The sequence below is a fragment of the Ziziphus jujuba genome, chromosome 4 (genome assembly GCF_031755915.1).
Source record: "Ziziphus jujuba cultivar Dongzao chromosome 4, ASM3175591v1".
NCBI lineage: Eukaryota > Viridiplantae > Streptophyta > Magnoliopsida > Rosales > Rhamnaceae > Ziziphus > Ziziphus jujuba.
In genome coordinates, this window is record NC_083382.1 from 6,897,239 (window position 1) to 6,918,259 (window position 21,021).

At 33.5% G+C, this 21,021-nt stretch overlaps 3 protein-coding genes across 3 annotated transcripts; 1 reads left to right on the forward strand and 2 right to left on the reverse strand.

The window, feature by feature from the left end:
* Nucleotides 1–399: 399 nt before the first annotated feature.
* Nucleotides 400–2,330, reverse strand: LOC107416342 (protodermal factor 1). The gene is made up of 3 exons (XM_048472071.2): nucleotides 2,108–2,330; nucleotides 1,493–1,925; nucleotides 400–1,071 (listed from the first exon to the last, which is right to left on the reverse strand). Exons 1-3 carry the CDS (start codon nucleotides 2,265–2,267, stop codon nucleotides 741–743), a joined length of 924 nt encoding a protein of 307 aa, XP_048328028.2. The 5' UTR covers nucleotides 2,268–2,330; the 3' UTR covers nucleotides 400–740.
* Nucleotides 2,331–8,356: 6,026 nt separating this feature from the next.
* Nucleotides 8,357–10,559, forward strand: LOC107416343 (taxadiene 5-alpha hydroxylase). Its single transcript, XM_016024831.4, has 3 exons — nucleotides 8,357–9,368; nucleotides 9,513–9,700; nucleotides 9,858–10,559. The coding sequence occupies exons 1-3, from the start codon at nucleotides 8,417–8,419 to the stop codon at nucleotides 10,149–10,151; spliced, it is 1,434 nt and encodes a 477-aa protein (XP_015880317.2). The 5' UTR covers nucleotides 8,357–8,416; the 3' UTR covers nucleotides 10,152–10,559.
* A 17-nt stretch (nucleotides 10,560–10,576) lies between these two features.
* LOC107416338 (probable leucine-rich repeat receptor-like protein kinase At1g35710) lies at nucleotides 10,577–14,095 on the reverse strand. Its single transcript, XM_016024827.4, has 2 exons — nucleotides 11,476–14,095; nucleotides 10,577–11,103 (listed from the first exon to the last, which is right to left on the reverse strand). Exons 1-2 carry the CDS (start codon nucleotides 13,967–13,969, stop codon nucleotides 10,748–10,750), a joined length of 2,850 nt encoding a protein of 949 aa, XP_015880313.3. The 5' UTR covers nucleotides 13,970–14,095; the 3' UTR covers nucleotides 10,577–10,747.
* Nucleotides 14,096–21,021: the final 6,926 nt, after the last annotated feature.

Genomic DNA, 21,021 nt, shown 5'->3' on the forward strand with positions numbered 1-21,021 from the left:
TCAGAGCCATGGATGAACCTATTCTATATTACAAGTGTACAACTATGAAGGCTTTTATCTTGTATTAGGGGAGGGAATACTGTAGCCGAAAGAGAAATCGAACAAAAAAGGCCTAAGAATCTAACAGATGCATGGATCTGGCTTTAAGAAAAACATTGATGGACAATAAATGCCACTTGGCCAGTTGGCCCTGTACTATTGGTTTTATGTACCTAAACCAAATTCAACTTAATTGTTACATATTGTTCTTGCAAGAATGTCTCAAATACTATAATCTGATATTATTTATTGGGCTTCACAAGCATTTTATGCTGGACGCTTAGACATAAATTGCGGATGGAGTTCAGTACATGAATTCCGTGTATACAATTATTTATATGTTTGGAAAAGATAAAAATAAAACTTTGAATAATTGATATTTATATTATAATTTAAATAAAAACTAAGGGAAGAAAAATTATTAACTAATGAAAACACTAAAAAGTACTTCATGGAATAAAATGTCAACATATAGTATCCCACCCCATCTCATCTTAATAATGCTGTCAAATCACCAACATGGTCTACCAAAAGAAAATTAAACACAATCATCACATGACCAATTATAACTAATAAAAGTATTCAATGAAAGTAAAAGAAGAAAAAGCACACACACAGAGAGCTGGGGAAGTAGTAGCACTAGTACTAGTACTCTTAAACCTTAAAATTAAACACATTTATATAAAAGCTAAATGAAACACTCAGGCTCTGGGCTTGAGTCTTCCTTCATTGGCAAGCTTGAAAAAGCGAGCTTGAGCAGCAGCAGCGTTGTTGGAACCGAGTGCAGAGATGAAACTGTCTCTGACCTGCTTGGTGGTGAAAGGGAACTTGTTGTAAACCATGGAGTTGAGCAACGAAGCAGTTCCTTCCCTGTAGAGCTGTCCAAGGCCGTCTGTACGAGTGTTGGAAAGAGCTTGGTGCAAGTTGAAGTCGGATCCGAAACCTGGAACGCTCGTCACTCCGAATGCATGTCCTAATGTTCCCCACCACCCTACTAGTCCCCATATCATTCCTGGGTGATTCCTCCAGTAACTGCAAAATTTTAAAATTTTGTTATATACATCTTTGTTATCAAATATTAAATTGTTATTTATTTTATAATATTTTAACTTTTAGTTAGGAAAAATAATAAATTAACGGTGTTGAAAATTCAAAATTTTTAATCTAGGATTTTTTTTTTTATTTTTTTTATAGAATGGTCAAGGACAACTTTTTGTATCTAATTTGAAAAATTATTTCCAGTAAAATTTTTCTATGATGGCCGAGGTCACTTAGCTTTTGGTGAGAACAAACGTCCTATTCACCTGTCGAGTAGTGATAGGAGGTAAACATCCATTAAAAACTAAGCTATGTCGTCTACTGTAGCAGGAGAACTGTTTTTTGTAATATATATATATATATATATATATAGAGAGAGAGAGAGAGAGAGAGGAAGGTGAACTTAAAAACTTACTTGCATGTAAAGGGAGGGGTGTTGGGATCAGGAACAGAAGGAGGAGATCCACCAATGGATGGGGGAGAGTAGGAAGGGGTGTTGGGATCAGGAACATAAGGAGGAGATCCACCACTGGGTGGGGGAGAGTAGGAAGGGGTGGTGGGTGGGGAAGTGTTGACAGGTGTAGGAGGGGTTGGGTCAATGGGTGTTGGAACAGCAGGTGTTGTTGGAGTTGTGGATGGAGGGGAGTGATAGTATCCACCACCATGAGGTGGTGATCCACAGTTTGGAACTGAAGGTGTTGGCTCTGAAGGTGTTGGGTCTGAAGGTGTTGGGACTACCGGCGTCGGAACCGATGGCGTCGGTGTCGACGGTGTCGGGTTGTAGCTTCCACCTCCGTGGGAAGGAGTCCCATGTGATGGAGTTGAGTGGTGAGGAGAACCATGTCCTCCTGCATACATATGCATACATATATTTATGTATATACATCAACATTATATATATAGAGGGGGAGAGAGAGAGAGAGAGAGAGAGAGCACATTATTGTGAAAAAAATAGTTAAAAACTTGATATTCTTGGAGAGAAAGAAAGAGAGAGAGAGAGAGAGAGAGAGAGAGAGAGAGAGAGAGAGACCTTTTGGGGGATTTCCAGAGTGTGGGTCTGGACTGTAATAATTCTTCTGATCTTCAAAGCTGGTGGACATAACAATAGGTATGAGCAAGTTTAAGGCGAGGAGAGTCATGATCATGAAGAAAGAAGGAAAATGGGTTCTGGTGATTAGCTTGATCTCCATTTTGTGTTGTTGGCTTTTTTTTTTTTTTTTTCTGTTCGTTTGATTGGAAGGAAAATGATGGAGTGGTAGAGGAAAGAGGATATGAATACATTTATATATAATAGAGATAGAGCGAAAGAGAGTGAAGTAAATATTTGCAGGTGAAGGAGTATGTGGTTAGTTGATGATTTGCAGGGTGCATTTATTCTTATTATTTACTCCTTTTCTCTTCCCTTCTTTGTTTCAATAATGATTCTTATTTTCTAGTAATTTTTAGGCTCCAGCACATGAACTTATCAAATTAATATTGCATTGATTTGTGAAGGTGAACATTTAATCGCCAGGGAGAGAAATGATCAGATTGTATCCGAATTAACAAAGATGATCGTTGTCTGTTTTGTTTCGTTTTTGTTATATTTTTTATTTTTATTTTTTATATAAACCTTGCATAAATTTTCTCATGCTATAGTTAATCTGTCCTATAGCCATAGAAATAGTAGTTTTCTTTTTCATATGGAAGGTGTAAGGATTTAAATTCTGAATTATTATTTAAGAGGCATAATGATTTATTATTGGACTACTTTTGAAAGGACAAATTAAAATAGCTGTTAAATGCATGTATAAGAGAAAAAAAGAAAAACTGCAATACTCCGAAATACTGGAAATTTGTTCGCATAAGAATATGCATTTAAATTGTATAATTCTTACTTGCAAGTAATGAACTAAAACTTTCGTTACAACAATTTCATGAAGAACAAGTCTACCTAACATGTTATATCATATACTGAAATATTTTGAATATGTCATGTCTTATCAAATAGAAGCATGTCACCGACAATTTTTTTTTTCCTTTTTATATTTGAAACAATCTTTAGTTGAATCGAAGCCATTTGGTTCACATTTTGAACTCAAAATTAATCTAACCCTATATCTATAAAGGAAGAAAAATTAGTATCAAGAAATCTCAAACTAATTACTAATTAGGGTGATCTAATTTCTCCACGCTTCCTTCTCGACCTTCTTACCTCTTTATTATTTTTCTATATCCATCTTTCACACCAAACATAGTGTAAGTAAATGACAGTATGGGAAAGAATTGGAAAATATTTCTCTGTTGTAAAATAATAGGTAAATATTTCTCTGTTGTAAAATAATATATTGCAGAACATAAAAACCTGCTGCTATACACTATTACCATATAATAAATAATAATAGTATTGTGCTTGATAAACATATATTTTTTGCATTTTGCATACTTAATTATTAAGTCGTTTTCCACATAGCAATCTAGTCTAATTTTTGGATTTACATATCATAACCTGGCCTGCTGATTTTGACAGCTATATGTATATATATATATACATATATTATATCTATAGCTTTGTATTTTAATGATAAAAGGCAAACTTAATTAAAAGATCCTGATGGACATTTTCAGTAGGGTCCCAACTCTACCAATTCCTGTTTCTTCAACCAATTTTTCCTTTCTTGTTTCTCTTTATATTAAATTAATCTGGACAAGAACTAGCTGGTCCCAAACCAACCAGCAAAATCTTCTTCCATGATGTGCATCTATATGTTTGTTTCAAAAAATTAAACAGAATTATGAATTATTCTCAAGAATTTTCTGCATATGAAAAAGTAACACCATGATTTTTCACTCTTTTTTTGGACTGGATAAGCGAGACATTGAATCCAAGCTACAAAAGCTAGCTATTCCCAATACTCATTATTTATCAAAAATTCTCTTTATTAGCAAACTCTCAAAGTTCATAATTTGTGGACGAAATTTCAACCAAAATTTTTTTTTTCAACCATATACATGATAAAGATCTTTGCCATTATTGTCTGCGTGGTTGTCTAGTTATGGGGTCTCAAATAATGGAAGAAGAAGAAAAGTTTCCATGAACATATCAGCTGCAATTGTTTCTTAGACTTTCCCTGTTTTGGGTGCAAAAAAAAAAAAAAAAAAAAAAGGACTAAAATTTTCTTTACTAGTACCATTAATGAATCCATTTTCATTACTACCAGTTCTGGGAAAATTTTCAATTGGTATTAAATATTTCTATCTGACTTTCTTCACTAGCGGTACTTCATTCATATTTCACAAACGGCATTGCTTTCATCATATCCATTTTCTTCTAATTAGTACTGTTGACAAATAGGCATGGCCTACATTTTATTACTCATATATAATATACATATCCATTAAATATTCTCAGACAATTGTAGACATAGAAAATGGGTGAGAACCAAAATTTGAAACATATAGAAATGGCCACAAAAAAAAAATTGTTGTGTATATATAAAACATGTATATTTTGGAACACATAAAAGAAAATTAAAGGGACCCTCAAAAAGACCAAGGAGACTGAAACTAGAAGTGGGTGCTGTCTAAGATTTAATGACTATTGCAGAGAAGTAGGTGGGGTTGTGCAAAAATGTTAGGAGAAGATAGTAATGAAAGACAGCAAAGGGATTCAATTTTTGGGTCTGTAAATTTAATCACTGTCTCAAACCCTGTCTTTTTGACTTACTAATTTTTTTAGATAATAAAAAAATTTGTATATATAAAAATTTATTAGTTGTGTAAGATAGACAGCTTGATAAAAGCCAAATGGTACTATAACCTTAGCTTAGCTGTCTCAGGGAAAAAGGTGATGAGTCAAAGTTAAAAAAGTGAAAAGATTTTTTTAGCAATGGTGATAATCAAAACACATCTAATATGTTGAGTTTTATGGTAATTTTTATTTTTATTTTTCACTTTTAAGTGGCACTTTATTGTCACAGTTTTGGGAACAGTAAACTTGATAGTTATTGTCACGCTATTTTTTTTGGGACCATTCTTTGAAAACTCTTCTTCTACAATTTATGTAAATTACAGGGAAAAAAATCAGGTGGTAGTTGAAATCCAGATCAGGAAAGGATTTCATTATGTTCTGCAGGTTGAAAATGCAAGCTCAGAATCTTTTAGCTACTACACCGGCTTTGGGTTTGGATTTGGTTTTGCATACATCACAGTTCGCAAAATAAATTTGCTTATTGAAAAGCCTGTCACCATGAATAGTTCAAATATTTGTTTTTGTATTTTGTTTCTTTTTTAATATCTTTTTTTTTTTGGTTTGTTTTTGGTAAAACATTTTATGTTGATAGTATTATACTTTTTGGGCTTCTTATTGTATACAACAGTTGGCAGAGTCCCAAAATCAAAACAATAGGCAGGCCTTAGGCCCGTAGTTTCACAATGAATTTCTATTTTTTTCTTTCAATCTCTTGGAGGGAGGGGGACTTTCAAGATGCTTCCATATAACTATATATATATATATATATATATGCTATCAAGAGATAAATCAACCACCATTTGATGAGGGACAACAATCCACAATTGTCAAATTGCATAGATAGTGTAAATTTAATAGTTATAAATGACTATCATCCATAATAAGCAACAAAATCGAATCGTCATTGGTAAAGAAAATTCTAATTAGTCACTGCTGATGATTTTGTATTGGAAGTAATAATTTAATTGGTATGTACTAGGTAGATAGGACAATGTGTCATATACAACTTGTTATGCAATCAGATTGATATATCCATTATATTATTGTATAACCTGTCATCTAATTTTTAATTTGTTAAGAACATATACAAATTTAGAAATTTAAATTTTGTTTAGCTTTTTAATGATAAAATGAACATTCTTTTTAATCTTTAAAAATGAAACTGTTTTTTTTTTTCTCATATTTTTAACAAACTAAAATAAAAAGAATCAATTAATGCATTTAAATAATAAATTAAATAATTTTAAAACTATAATAATTACATAATTAGAAAAATATCCTTGTTAATAGATTTTTATCATGATTATCCTCTTTTATCTATTAATTTATTAGATTTTTACTAAATTAGATTCGACAAGATATTCTCAATTCGAACACTTGATATCTATTATCATTCGGTGTGTGATTTTGTCACTCCTAGTGCTAAGTTTTTTCTTTTTCTTTTTTTTTTCCTTTTTTTTTTCTTCTGCTTCTTTTTTTTTTTTCTTTGTTTTTAATTGTCGGTTTTTAGTTTTTACACAAACACCCAATTAATTATTGCAACATCAACAGAGATCCCATGAATAACATTCACAAGTGATTGACAATCAGCAAAGCCATTTCGTTAGATTTGTGGAAATAAGCTTAGGATTATAGGTACTGGAACGTAGAAACTAATTCTAATGAAATCTAGCTTTATATTCACTATGAATAAATTCTTTCCAGCTAATAACCATCGTTTTTACAATTTCTATCCATTTATACATCATGATAGTAAAGCTTAGGTTGGCTATATATTTATATATAAAATATTTTGATATGTTAAAAATTTATTGATGTAAAATATTTTGATATGTTGAGAATCTATTGATGTAAAAATATAAAATAATTTTTAATTGTTCGACTAGATTTTTAATTTTAAATTCCTAAATAAGATTGATATTTATAACACTAAACATGTCAATATGTTTTTATATTATATTTCTAACATATAAAGTAAATTAAATTTTATATAAACCTTAAATAGATATTTAAATCAATTACTGCAAGCAATTCAATGATTGATAAAAGAAATCTTGATAGTTTTCAATCACCACAACTTAATAGTATATATATATCTATATATATATAACTGTCATTATTATAAAAATTTAATATTTCATTATATATAGGCTCTCAATATCAATGTATTTAAATCATTAAAAGACTGAAAGTCTAATAATAAAAATTGTGAAAAGAACATGACTGATACATATCTGTATGTGAGATATGATATCATGTTGAACTTTGGGACCGACCAATCTTATATACCCTGAATCCAGAGATAAACTTTAAAAGAACTCCATCCTACAAGTGGTTCTACATAGAATAACAAATAAAATAAACATACTCCATCCTACAAGTGGTTCTACATAGAATAACAAACAAAATAAACATACTTTACTAGGTTTGCCAGTTTCCTAGTTTTTCACACCCAGATCCAACACAAAGAGAGAGAGAGAGAGAGAGAGAGAGAGAGAGAGAGAGAGAGAGAGAGAGAGAGAGAGAGAGAGAGAGAGAGAGCATGTCAAGTTGCATTCATATCTTTGTGGCTAGTCATCCTAGAGAAACTTCAAACGGGGATAGCCTGCAACTTCCATAAATGCATACATAGATTCAGATTTTTACTGTCTACTGCTCTAAATAACACATTTCCCCTGACTATATATGTTTCGCCTCTTTGTTTTGCAAAGTACCAGCATGCAAAACCCACACGCAATTAATCCACTAATTGTATTTATAAAATATGATATTATTTATTATTATTGTTATTATTATTTGTTTCTATACAAAATAACATCATAGATCCAAATTTGCAACTTTTGAATGCCAGGTCAAGTTTCAGTGGCATCTTGCAAACTGATAAATTTATATAATAAGCTTAGGTAACTGCAATATATTCATCTCCAGAGCAACATATATATTTTACGAAAATAAGAGCAAATGGCAGAATTACAAGGTGGATCTTTCTGCCTTATCTTACATATATATTATATACACTCATTCTTGTGAACAGAAATCCTCTGAGGTGTATAAGATTCCAGTTTGTGCAATTTTGACTTTCCAAAATAAATAAATCTCTATCTAGAGAAGCAATGGAATACTCCAGATTTATTGGGATACGATTTTAGATAAAAAAAAGAAAAAAACTATAAGAACATTGACTCTTAGGACAGCAAGAGATTTCTGTGATCCTTCGAGATGTATCTTCTGGCGCATTGTGAGGATGAAGTGGCATTCTATGAGAATTCATATAAATGCAGAATTAATGCACATGCAAGGCACACGGTCACTGCTTTGATACCCTACCTGTGCTACAATTCTTTGTTCCGACTCAACTTAGTTAATAAGAAAATAAGCATTTGATTAATTTAATTGAATGCTGGAATTGTTGGGGTGATCATGGCTTCATGATTGATTGACTTTTAGAATATCAAACTAGGATTTGACTTTCTACTACGTATGTGTATATATATTATTTATGAACACGTTGTATTTATAAACCAACAATCGCTCACCCGATAACAAGCTGAAAAGTATACAATAAGTTCCTATTCTTCCAGTTCATATCCATTTCAGGTCCATCAATTAATGGACATCAAAGAACTTAGCCCATTTCTTCTATGCTTATTCTCTATATTAGCCCCCACAATCTTTATCATCTTGTTCAAATTAAGCCAAAGCAGAAACAATAAAAATGTACCACCAGGGGAAATGGGATTCCCATGGATAGGCGAAACGATCAAGTTCTACAGAGCTCAACGTAAAAACAGGTTATTCGAAGATTTCATCCAACCCCGGATGATAAAACATGGAAAAATCTTCAAAACACATCTTATGGGATCGCCAACGGTGATACTAAATGGAGCTAATGCTAATAAGTTTCTTCTGTCCAACGAGTTCAAGATGGTTGTGAGCTCATGGCCTTCGTCTTCGGTTCAGCTCATGGGGAAAGAATCCATCATGGAAAAGCAAGGAGAGAGACATCAATGCCTCAGGGGTCTTATAGGCACAAGCCTTAGCCATGCAGGGCTTGAAGCCTTAGTTCCAAAAATATGCAACTATGTTCAGCATCATTTGGACCAAAACTGGAAAGGCCAAGACAAGATTAGCCTATACCGTTCCGCAAAAACTTTGACATTTTCTATAGTGTTTGAGTGTTTTGTAGGGATCAATGTGCACCCGGATACTTTGGCAATTTTCGAGAGAGTTTTGGAAGGTGTTTTCGCACCACCTATTCAGTTTCCTGGCTCCAAATTCTCTAGAGCAAGGAAAGCAAGGTTGGAGATAAAGAAGATGCTGGTTGAAGTTGTAAGGGAGATGAGGAAGCAGATGGAAGAAAAGCAGGAAGGAGGAGAAGCAGGAGGGATGTTACTATCTCGGTTGGTTGCTGGTATGATTCGCGGTGAAATCAGCGAAGAAGAGGTTGTTGATAATGTGGTTTTGCTAGTTTTTGCAGCTCATGATACTACTTCTTTTGCAATTGCCATGACATTCAAGATGGTATATCAGCACCCAAATTGCCATGGTCTCCTACTTCAAGGTACAAAGTTTCTCCAAGTTTATGTAGTTCAAGGTCTTAAATTTCAAGCATGAAACAGAATAGAAAACTGGTTTCAGAGAAAGTATGGATTTTATTATCTGATTCTAACTTGTAATGTGATTTCGCATTTTTGTTTTCTTCCAGAACATGCGGATATAATGATGAACAAAAGGCATGGAGAAAATCTGACACTGGATGACATAAAGAAAATGAAGTATACATGGCAAGTTGCTCGAGAGAGCATGCGACTATTCCCTCCAATCTTTGGCTCTTTCAGAAAAGCAATCACTGACATTGAATACGAAGGATTTACCATTCCTAAAGGATGGAAGGTGCATATTTATCCTAGTTCTCTATAGAGAATTTTGTGGATAAGATAATTCAATATCAAGGAAAAAACAAAAAAAAGATCCTGTTTGGAATCTTTACACATACAAATAATGAACAAACGTTTTTTTTTTTTTTTTTTTTCTTGGTGGTTCTGTGCAGGTGTTGTGGACAGCATATGGAACACATTATGATGCAGAGTATTTTCAAGATCCTTTGAGTTTCAATCCAAGTCGGTTTGAAGAGCCAGTCCCACCGTATGTTTTTCTTACATTTGGGGGAGGGCCAAGATTGTGTGTTGGATATCAACTGGCTAAGTTGAATATCTTGATCTTTGTCCATTATGTCGTAACATGTTATGATTGGTCTTTGATCTATCCTGATGAAACTATCACCATGGACCCTCTTCCATTTCCCTCCCATGGAATGCCCATCAACATTTCCCCCAAGTTGTAACAAGCTCACCATACAAAATGAAAGTCATACAGCAGCAAACACTTTACTTTCTGTGTATCTGTTAGCTAATTTTTATTAATTAAACAGCTATTTGAGTTTGCAGCAGCAATAACATGACAAATTTCTGGGTTTAATTCTAAATCAGATGTTAATTATGCTTACTTCTAAATTAATTAGTTGAGATGGATGTGGAATAACTAAGGATTTATCAGACTTAAATAACTGACGAAAAGAAAATAAAACGCACTATAACATGAATGAAAAAAAGATTGAGAATTAACATGAGAAACACAAATGAATTAGCCATGATAAATGCTTTGGCTTTATAAGACATGTAAAGCATCCTTCCTCTTTTCCATTTCTATCTTTTCTTTTCTTCTTTGTTAAATTGCTTGTTGATAATCACTGGCAAATTGATAAAACAGTTGTTAGGAAACAGTTTTGCTTTGATGATTTGTCTTTGAATATCAAGTTCTTGTGAGCTACTTAGAGACAGCATGAAAAAGGTGAAATTATATACAGTGAAATAGCACTAGACCGACACAAAGAACTTACATGAAAAGATGCATTGCAAAAAATCAAGCATTATTAACCAGTCATCCCAAAGTAATCCTGCTAAAAACATTCGATGAAGGAACTCTTTGAACGGATAGCTCCTGTGAAACTTGTTTCATGGTTGGTCGAGATTGTGGATTGATTTGCAGGCATGAAAATGCAAGCTTCGCAATAGAGACCAAATCTTCTGCATCTTGTTTTCTAGGAGGTATAAGGCGTTGGTCCAATACATCCTTCAGTGGTATATCATGGGAAGTTGATGGTGTTGTCAATGATGATAAAGAAAAGAGAGTTGAGACGAGATCTCCAGGGTGCTTTCCCATAATCACTTCTAACGATACCACTCCAAAACTATAAACATCACATTTCTCATTCACTTCTAGTGTATATGCAAACTCTGGTAAGAAAGGAATAAGATCATGTTTTTTATTAGAAATATTTCTTTTTGGACTTTTATGGAATAAGAAACCCCTAGTTGTGTAGCTAGGGTAACATATTAAAAAGCAACAATGGTTTTAAAGTAGCCAGAATCTTTTTGTTTGATGTAACAAACAAGATAGTTCATAAAAATTATTTGAAAACAAGTGGATCATTTAAATGCCTCAGACAAAACAAACAAATTTCGGATGCCTACATACACACAGAATATGCATACATGCATGTATACGTATAAATATATATACTATGTATCATAGATATGTATATATATATTGCATACACGCCATGTATAATGGAGAAAGTGAAGTCATAATAAAACAGGATTGACTACCTGGAGCAGTGTATCCAACTGTGCCTGCAAATGAAGTCCAATTTGAAGAGTTAGGCTCTAAAAGCCTCGCTGTGCCAAAATCAGAAATATAGCCCTCATATTCTAAATCCACCAATATGTTCTTGCTGGATATGTCTCGATGAACCACTGGAGGTAAACAATCATGGTGCATATAGGATAAAGCACTGGCCACACCTTTAATAAGATTCACCCTCTTACTCCATTCAAACATATGAGCCTCTCTGTCGTTGCTTAGTATCTTTTCCAGGCTCCCCCCTTCCACGAATCTGTATACCAAGAATGAGTTTGGTGGATATGAACAAAAACCATAAAGCTTCACAATGTTGCGATGACGAACTTCTAATAATGCACGAATCTCACTCTCAAAAGCTTTAAAATCAGCTACCCTGCCTTCCTCCTGGGTGTTGACTCTCTTCACTGCCACAACCTGACCCGTCTGCAGTCTAGCCTTGTAAACACTTGCATTCCCACCTTCTCCTACACAGTTTCTTGAATGGAAATTATCTGTTGCTTCAACGATGCTTCTATAAGTCATTTTCCCATCATAGCTCCATATTGAAAACAGATCCTCATGCTGTGCTTCTGGTTGGCCATTCAAATTATTTCTTGAAGTCTTACGAATGCAATGAACATAAGCAATCCCACTTACAACTAGAGCAAGAAACAGCATGCATAAGACAAGGACTGTAACCAAAATGACAACGTTGTTATCTTTTTTCCCACTTCTAATGGTTGATGGGCAAGCTTTCAAGCCTATGACCATACCACACAAGCCTTTGTTATTTATAAATGCTTCAATGGGAGCCTCATCGAAGACTTTGCTGTCAGGCAGAGGACCCTCTAATTGATTGGAGGACATGTCAATAGCTGTCAAGCTTAACATTCCAACAAAAGTGGAAGGGATTGAACCAGAGAACTCATTGTGAGAGAGATTCAATACTTCTAAGTTCTTCAATTCCCCTAGTTGTGAAGGCATTTCCCCTGTTAGCAAATTGTAACTAAGATCCAGAACTTGAAGATACTGCAAGCTTCCAATCTCGGGGGGGAGATTCATGGGGAAGCGGTTTTTGCTTAAATTCAAGCTCATTAATTTTGTACATCCATCTAACTGTTTAGGAATTGAACCAGTCAGATTATTTACTGCTATGTTAAGATGTGTAAGATCGGATAATATTCCAATTTCTGGTGGAATACTTCCACTGAGTTTATTGTCACCCAAATTAAGATTGAACAGTGATACCATGGTTCCCAGTTCCTTTGGAATTTCTCCAACTAGGTTATTGGAAGAGAGATCAAGTAAACGAAGCTCAACTGAACCTTCAAGATGAGGAGAAATTCCTCCAGAAATTCTGTTGTTGGACAATTTCAAACTTTGTAAATTCTTGCATTGTCCCCACTTCTGAGAAATTTCTCCATAGAAATTGTTATAGCTCAAATCAATATAATCTAAATTCGGGTATATTCCAAGTTCCTCTGATATATTTCCTGTTAGCCGGTTTCTTTCAAGCCTTACTCTAATTAGACTGGTACAGTTTCTCAAACTCAGAGGGATAAAGCCCACAAAGTAATTGCTATGTGCAGAAAACAATTCTAGCCTTGAATTGATGCATATATTTTGGGGCAAATAACCAGAAAACAGGTTGTCACTCAATGCTAAATACTTCAAGTAAGTGATATTCTTCATGACTAAATCAATGGAGCCATTAAATTGGTTACCTACCAATCCAACATGGGTAAGAAACTTTAGATTTCCGAATTCTGGTGGGATTGAGCCGTACAGTTGGTTATGCATCAGGTACAACTGGGTGAGCTTGGTCAAATTTCCTATACTAGAAGGGATAAATCCATAAAATTTGTTTATAAAAAGGTGTAAAACAGTCAAGTTGTTCAGGTTCCCAATTGACACAGGAATTGGACCATTGAGATTATTTTCAGACAGTTCAAGCACACTGAGGGACTTATTAAGCATAACTATTTCTTCAGGAATAGATCCATTCAAGTAATTTTTACCCAGATAAAGGAATTGAAGACCACTTAGAAAACTTATCTCAGGTGGGATTATTCCAAAAAGTTGATTTGAAGACAAATCAAGGTAGATGAGGCTAGAGAGGTTGGCTATGCTGGAGGGGATAGTTCCATAAAGTGAGTTGTTCCTGAGATCAAAGGTTAAAAGGTTAGGAAAGGATGAGAAAATGAAACCTTGAAGTGTACCTTTTAACCCATAACCTGTGAGATTTAGATGTCTGATGGTTGTGGAATTTTCACAAACAATTCCAACCCAATTGCAAGCTCTGTTGTCTCCAACCCATGAAGATGAGAGAGATGGGTTTTTGTTTTCTAGGCTAGCTTTCCATTTCTGAAGAGCTTCTGCTTCTTCTACTTCACTTGTTAATGAAGTTGCAGGTGGTGCTGAAATGGCAATAACAGTAGAAGTAGAAACCAAGATGAAGAGGATATTGATCATAGACGCCATGATTGTTTAGTGGTTTATTTTCAGTCATATAGTTTGGTTTATTTTGTAGTTCTTATGAAAGAGCTTTTTATCACTTTCGTTTGGTTAAAAAGAAAAAAATAAGAAGTAAAGGACGAGAGCCAATAGATTGAGACACTCAAATATCTATGTTTTTCAGACATTTTTAACTCTGGCTTTTGTATTGACATGATTGAGACATGGCCCATGGAGGACCAAATTTGTGTACTGAAATATATTCATCATTCATTCATTAATTTCTTCGAATGTAATTGAGCATGCATTTCACTCCTTTGAAAAAATAATACTAATAATAATAATAATATCTGACAAATAGTTGAAAACGATATGTGAGATGTTTGCCATGGCATTTATTGCAAACTTTTTTACTTTTTTTTTTCCCCCTTTTTTTTGGGTATGTTTTTATATTTAATTGAGCAAACCGCACGTCAAATACCGTCATTCTGAATAGTGTATGACTACGTTTCCAACTCAAGTCATAGTGTTTTATCCCAAAAAAAAAAAAAAAAAAAAAAAAAAGGAACTCAAATCATGGTGGTACAAAGAGTTGAATTATATCCTCTCAGTCGAAGTTCACACACCGTACAAACCCTTTTTTTTTGGTAAATACCTTACAAACTCATTTGATAGATATTTTTTAAAAAAACTTTGTGATGTGAACCCATAAGTAATGGTGAAAAAGAAAGGATTTTTAATCTCAAATTATGTTTGGTTCTTGTAATGATAATAATCTAGTTTGTATTCAGTAACGTGGAAAAGTTTGACTTGGGCTTTTACTTGGCCGTAAATTTTGACCATCCAATAATTCTAGCCCCATAAAATATCCTCTTGTTTCCTTAAAAAAGATCATATAACCAAAAATCTTCTTGTGATATATAGCCAAAATAAGAGAAATCTCAAAAATACTGAATCCAAAAATCCAGGATTTATTAAAAAGAGTAATTCTATTCAAAAGGGGTCATCAACTAATTTTTCATATTTTGATATAATTTGCAAAAGACTTGGTAAACTAAAAATTTATTTCAGTATCTGGTACTGGTAAACTAGATATTTGTAAAATGTCAAATTGTATACGTCTCTGGTAGACTGGTGACTACAATGACAAATATTTTCCAACAAAAGGAGACAAATTTCTACATTTACAGTTTCTTGCATTACAAGAAAGTCTCCTGAAAACTCTCCCTACTCTTCAAACCTTTTTTCTTTTACTTTCTTTCTTTTTTTTTTTTTTTAATTATTAAAATCTTGGCAAGTATTTTACTTGAGATTAGACCTGGCAATTTGGATCATGACACGGCGACACGACTCGAAAACGACACGGAATAAATGGGTTTGGGTTTATTATAAATGTGTTCGGGTCATAATCGGTCAACCCGTTTAACACGATTATTAATCGTGTCATTTTCGGGTTGACCTGTTTAACTCGAAATTGACCCGTTACGACCCATTTATTAAACGTGTCAATTTCAACCCGACACGATTATATACCTATTACAACCCATTTAAATTTAATTTTAAATTAATATTTTATCACTAATATAATATTTAATAACTAAAAAATATTATAAATTAAAAATTTTATAAAAATAATTTTCTATTACTAATTTTTTAAAAACAAAAAATACATCTTTAATAAAACAAAAACATAAAAATAAAAAATAATAATAAAAAAAATTTCGGATTAATAGGTTAATTTTCGGGTTAACGGGTTAATAGGTTAGTTTTCGGGTTAATAGGTCAATTTCAGGTTAACGGATTAATAGGTCAACACGACCCGTTAAAATAATCGTGTTAAACGGGTCGTGTCGTGTTGACCTGTTTATAAACAGGTCGGGTTAGTGTTTTAGGTACCTGACACGATTAATAAATGGGTCGTGTTCGGGTTAGGCATTTTTGACACGATTATTAAACGGATTGACACGAACACGACCCACCAACCCGAATTGCCAGGTATACTTGAGATTACCTTAGGCACTTCGCTTTAGAACAAAGTTTTTTATTGCAGTAATCTCACAATAGTAGTCATCATTAGTATGGTTCTCCCAAAGGGTTGGAAATGAATTTTCACAAAATTTTTTTGAGCAGAATCCATGTGTTCTGCTTTTACGGATTTTATAGAGTATTTACTATAGGTTATATGTAATTTCTAGAAAAAGTAGATAATTAATGTGACTTTTGAAATCTTATAGGCTTAAAAATAAATAAGCCAACGTGAGGAAATTTAAAAGGCAAGGTTGGAAATTTTGAATGGGTGATGGATACCTAATGTTTGTTTATATGTTCCAACTCATGGTATAATAGTCAATTTTTTTATCATCATATTCTTCTCAGCAATTTCTTTTTTTCACCACCTAAGTTCATGAACAAGATTAATAATCTTTCCAAAGATTTTCTTGGGGAAGAAAAAGAGGCATGGCTGGGAAGATTTTCGTCTTCTTCTTCTTTTTTTGAAGCTTTTAGAAAGAAAGTGAGAGAAATGGAAAGAAAGTATGGGAAACAAAGAGAATAGCTTTGTTCTTTGTCTAATTTTTTCTGTGTGCTTAATATATAATATTTTTTAAAAATGCTTACATATCATATTAGATGTTCTTTTAAATAGTATTATCTGGGGGGTTCTTTATTTTTAAAGCATTTTTAATAGTTTAATTTATTACCCTTTCAAAAAAAAAAATAGTTTAATCTATTACTATATTTTTTTAACGTCATCAAAAAAATAGGTAGATAGGTTATTAAAAAAAAAAAAACTTTTTAATAGATTTGTTCAAATACATTATCATGACAGAAAAAAAAAAAAAAAAACTGACAAGATGACTTTCCCACATTCAAGGAATTTGTTAAATATTTTAAAATTTTCTAAAAAATAATTTTTTTAAAAGTCAAATCTTTCAGGGAAAAAAAAATTAATTAATACACACATATGTAAGTATTAAAAATCTCTTGATACGGAGTTTTTGATTTTTTTTTTTAAATTTTGACTATAAACTAATTAAATATTCCAAAAAGTCTTTTTCTTTTTTCTTTTTTTTTTAATACCGAAGCATCTTTATTTTAAATTTCTTAGACACCAAATTATATATAAAAAAAAAAGAAAAGAAAAAAAAATACTAGGCAACGGTCAAATATTTGAGTTTAAAAAGCATTCTCTCTCTCTCTCTCTCTCATAGAGGGTTTTCTCTGTTTTCTCTGTCTCTCCGCAAAGTTTCCTTACACCGATCCGATCGATTTTGCGGCGATGATTATGGGAATTGCTAGCTTCACGAATCTTCTTCTTCTTCTTCTTCTTCTTCTAAGTAAATGGACAAAAAGGATCGGGGAATCTAGCATCAGGAACCCGAACCATAATCCGACTACCCACCCACCAACAATTACAACCATTGTAGTTGGAAAGAGAGATTTTAGAGATCCGACTTGTAAGCCCTAACCTGGATCAATCCAATCCAATCCTCCAAGGCCCATTGATCCAATTCCTCAGCTAACGGCTAGTTTCGATGCCTCCTACACGTGCTAACGGTTATATCACTATCTCCCAACGGCTAGTTTTTGATTTTGTTGTTAACGGTCAAATGTTCAATAAATCATACTCTTTTATATAAACTATTGTTGTACCTTTTTTTTTTCTTTTTTTAATTTATTCCAATCGTCCTTTGATGAATTTCTGGTCTTTTTTTCTTTTTTTCTTCGAAAACCAAGTTCGTGGTTATGCTTCTGCGAGATCTTCTTCGTTCAGTTTCAAATGGGATAACATTTGAAGAGTCACAACGTTAACTGAAAACATCAACTCTAGGATCGCAGTTGTATCAGGTAAAATTTCTGATCTGTTTTCCCAAAAGACCAAGAAAACCCAGTCGGTGTTTTTTGTTTGTGAATCTATTTTAAGATTGTTAAACTTGGTAGATGGGTTGCCTCCTATTATAGCCATCTTTTTTGTTAGGCTGCTTCAAAGTAAGTAGCAAATAAATAATAGGCTTTGCCTAGTGATCAACTTTTCTCTTATCTAGTACAAGATTATGAATTCTCCTCTATATATATATGTTGGGAAAATATCATATATGAATATATGTAAATACATGTGGACAATTTAATACAAAATAAATAAAAATAAATACAAAATAAATAATATTTTTGAAATTGATCTGCTTTCTAGAAATGTTGATCGAGGCCTGTGTGATACCACAGTGTCCTTAAGACGTTTTACGCCCACCGGTGCAGGAGTTTTGTAGCGAACGTCTCCCAGGATACAACGGCTGCAAAAGCTTTCAGATACAGCACCTCTGAAGCTTTTCTCTTCGAACTCTCTATGTACCTTCACTTTACCACTATTTTTTTTTCTTTCTCTTTTGTTAAACTATGAAAAAACCCTTTTTTTTTCTTTATTTTTTTTTTCCTGTATTTCCTTCCAAAAATAAAAATTGAAAAGAACGTTGCAGTACGTGCAACCTCAAACTCTCACCAAGGAGTTATTTTCCCATAAAACTCTCTCCCACTATTATCAAAAATATTATTTGATTTAAATAAAAATTATTATAACAAAACTCAACAATCGAAAACCCAAATAATTCACACTTGTGGGCCTAGGCTCAACTCTAACAATCCCCCACATGAATGATTTGAGTTAAAAATACAAACATGACTCTAGTGGTAAAGCTTTACAGTCGGAACCTGCATAGGATAGGTAGATGTTACTCTTTAAACCTTCTCTTGAGAGACTACATTTTCTTTACTGACTTATGGTAGAAGCGATATCTTTGAACCATTTCGTCTTTTGTGTAAATGACAACATAGCCCACACATGATTCCTTCTAGGTACACTTCAGTTCTCATTGTTGTGTTCGTTTTGGCCCTGAACACGTCCCTGGATCTGCGAGAGTTTCTAAAGAATTGTGCCCTAAACAATTCTCCTTTGAAGCGGCCACTCTTCTCTCTCCCATAGGTGATTCCTATTTCTTATATAATCAGCATACCTATGCATAGATTACTAAACACACACTTATAGGAATCATTAAAAGCATACTTTTATGCTTAACCTCTTTCTATCACTGTTTCATCATAGGAATGGGCAGAGGATTAACCCTCCACAGTGATCCATACTAGTCTTTACAATTGAGTTGTCCCATTGAACCTAGATCTTGGGATCTCCAGTCAACTAGGTTGGGTTTCCATCGTATTGACTTTATTCACGGGCTTCAATCCCATTCCCCTCGATGACTTCTTAACTAGTTCTCTATTTAACCCTTTGGTTAGCGGATCCGCAATGTTATCTTTTGACTTCACATAGTCTATTGAGATAACTCCAGTTGAGATTAATTGTCTAATGGAATTGTGTCTATGACGAATGTGTCTAGACTTTCCATTATACATAATATTCTATGCCATGCCAATCGCAGATTGACTATCACAATGTTAACTTATTGCTGGCATAGGTTTAGGCCACCTCGGAATGTCCTCTAAAAATTGGCGTAGCCATTCTGCCTCTTCACCACATTTATCTAGAACAGTAAACTCGGATTCCATAATGGATCGAGCTATCACAGTTTGTTTCGAGGACTTCCATGTCACAGCTACACTTGCTAATGTGAATACATAGCCACTAGTGGATTTTGAATCCTTTATATCTGATATCCAATTTGCATCACTGTATCCTTCTAATACAGCAGGATATCTTGTATAGTGCAGTCTGTATTCACGAGTGTATCGTAGATATCTTAGTACTCTAACGATCCCTTTCCAACGATCTTCATTTGGATTACTTGTGTATTTACTTAGTCTACTTATTGCGTAGGCTAAGTCTGGTCTGGTACAACTCATTAAGTACATCAGACTTCCAATCACCCTAGCATATTCTACTTGAGATACACCTTCTCCTTTATTTTTGGATAAGTGTAAACTTATATCTATGGGTGTTCTGGCTATACTAGTATCATTATTACTGAACTTAGCCAGTATTTTATCTACATAATGAGTTTGACTAAGAATGATTCCATTCGAAGTTCTCGTGATTTTCATACCTAAAATCACATCTGCAAGCCCATATCTTTCACGTCAAATTTAGAATTTAATATGGTTTTTGTAGTTCGGACCATATTGTTGTCACTACCTACTATGAGTATGTCATCTACATACAAACATAGAATAACATATCCATTCTCTACATCTTTTACATAGATACACTTGTCACATTCATTTATTTTGAACCCATCTTTTAGCATGGCATTATCAAATTTTTGATACCATTGCTTTGGAGCTTGTTTAAGTCCATATAAGGACTTTACCAATCTACAGACTTTTCTTTCTTGTCCTGGAGCAGTAAAACCCTCAGGTTGCTCCATGTAGATCTCTTCCTCTAGATCTCCATTCAGAAAGGCTGTTTTCACATCCATTTGATGTCCTGCAAGATCCCACAGTGCTGCGATTGCCAGTACCATCCTTATGGAATTTATCATCGTTACTGGAGAATAAGTATCAAAATAATCAAGGCCTTCTTTTTGCTTGTATCCCTTAATTACAAGTCTTGCCTTGTATTTATCTATTGTTCTATCTGCTTTCATTTTCCTTTTAAAAATCCATTTGTAACCCAAAGGTTTACAACCTGGAGGAAGATCTACCAACTCCCAAGTGTGATTCTGTAAGATGGAATCAATTTCACTTTTAACCGCTTCTTTCCATAAATTCCCTTCAAGAGAATTTATGGCTTCTTGGAAGCTTTGAGGTTCACTTTCTAGCATATAAGTAAGAAAATCCGGACCGTAGGAATTTTCCATTCTTACTCTCTTGCTTCGTCTAAGCTCAACCTCAGTTTCTTGTTCTTGATCACTATCATGATTATCATCATCCATAGTATCATAAGTTCATTTAGATGTACTCGGTCCTTCTTCCACGTTATATGGAAAAATGTGTTCGAAAAATGATGCATTTCTCGATTCCATTATTGTGTTCTTGTGTATATCAGAAATTTCTGACCTATACACGAGAAACCGATATGCACTACTATTCTGTGCATATCCTATGAAGATGCAATCAACAGTTTTGGGACCTAT

Bases quoted from the DNA above. Each gene is read 5' to 3' on its own strand.
- LOC107416342 (XM_048472071.2), bottom strand. From the start codon at position 2,267: ATGGAGATCAAGCTAATCACCAGAACCCATTTTCCTTCTTTCTTCATG. The intron at 1,926-2,107 runs GTCTCTCTCTCT...ATATGTATGCAG, and splicing joins CTCTGGAAATCCCCCAAAAG to GAGGACATGGTTCTCCTCAC. The intron at 1,072-1,492 runs GTAAGTTTTTAA...AAAATTTTGCAG, and splicing joins ACCCCTCCCTTTACATGCAA to TTACTGGAGGAATCACCCAG.
- LOC107416338 (XM_016024827.4), bottom strand. From the start codon at position 13,969: ATGGCGTCTATGATCAATATCCTCTTCATCTTGGTTTCTACTTCTACT. The intron at 11,104-11,475 runs GTAGTCAATCCT...CTTTCTTACCAG, and splicing joins AGTTGGATACACTGCTCCAG to AGTTTGCATATACACTAGAA.
- LOC107416343 (XM_016024831.4), top strand. From the start codon at position 8,417: ATGGACATCAAAGAACTTAGCCCATTTCTTCTATGCTTATTCTCTATA. The intron at 9,369-9,512 runs GTACAAAGTTTC...GTTTTCTTCCAG, and splicing joins CCATGGTCTCCTACTTCAAG to AACATGCGGATATAATGATG. The intron at 9,701-9,857 runs GTGCATATTTAT...GGTTCTGTGCAG, and splicing joins CCATTCCTAAAGGATGGAAG to GTGTTGTGGACAGCATATGG.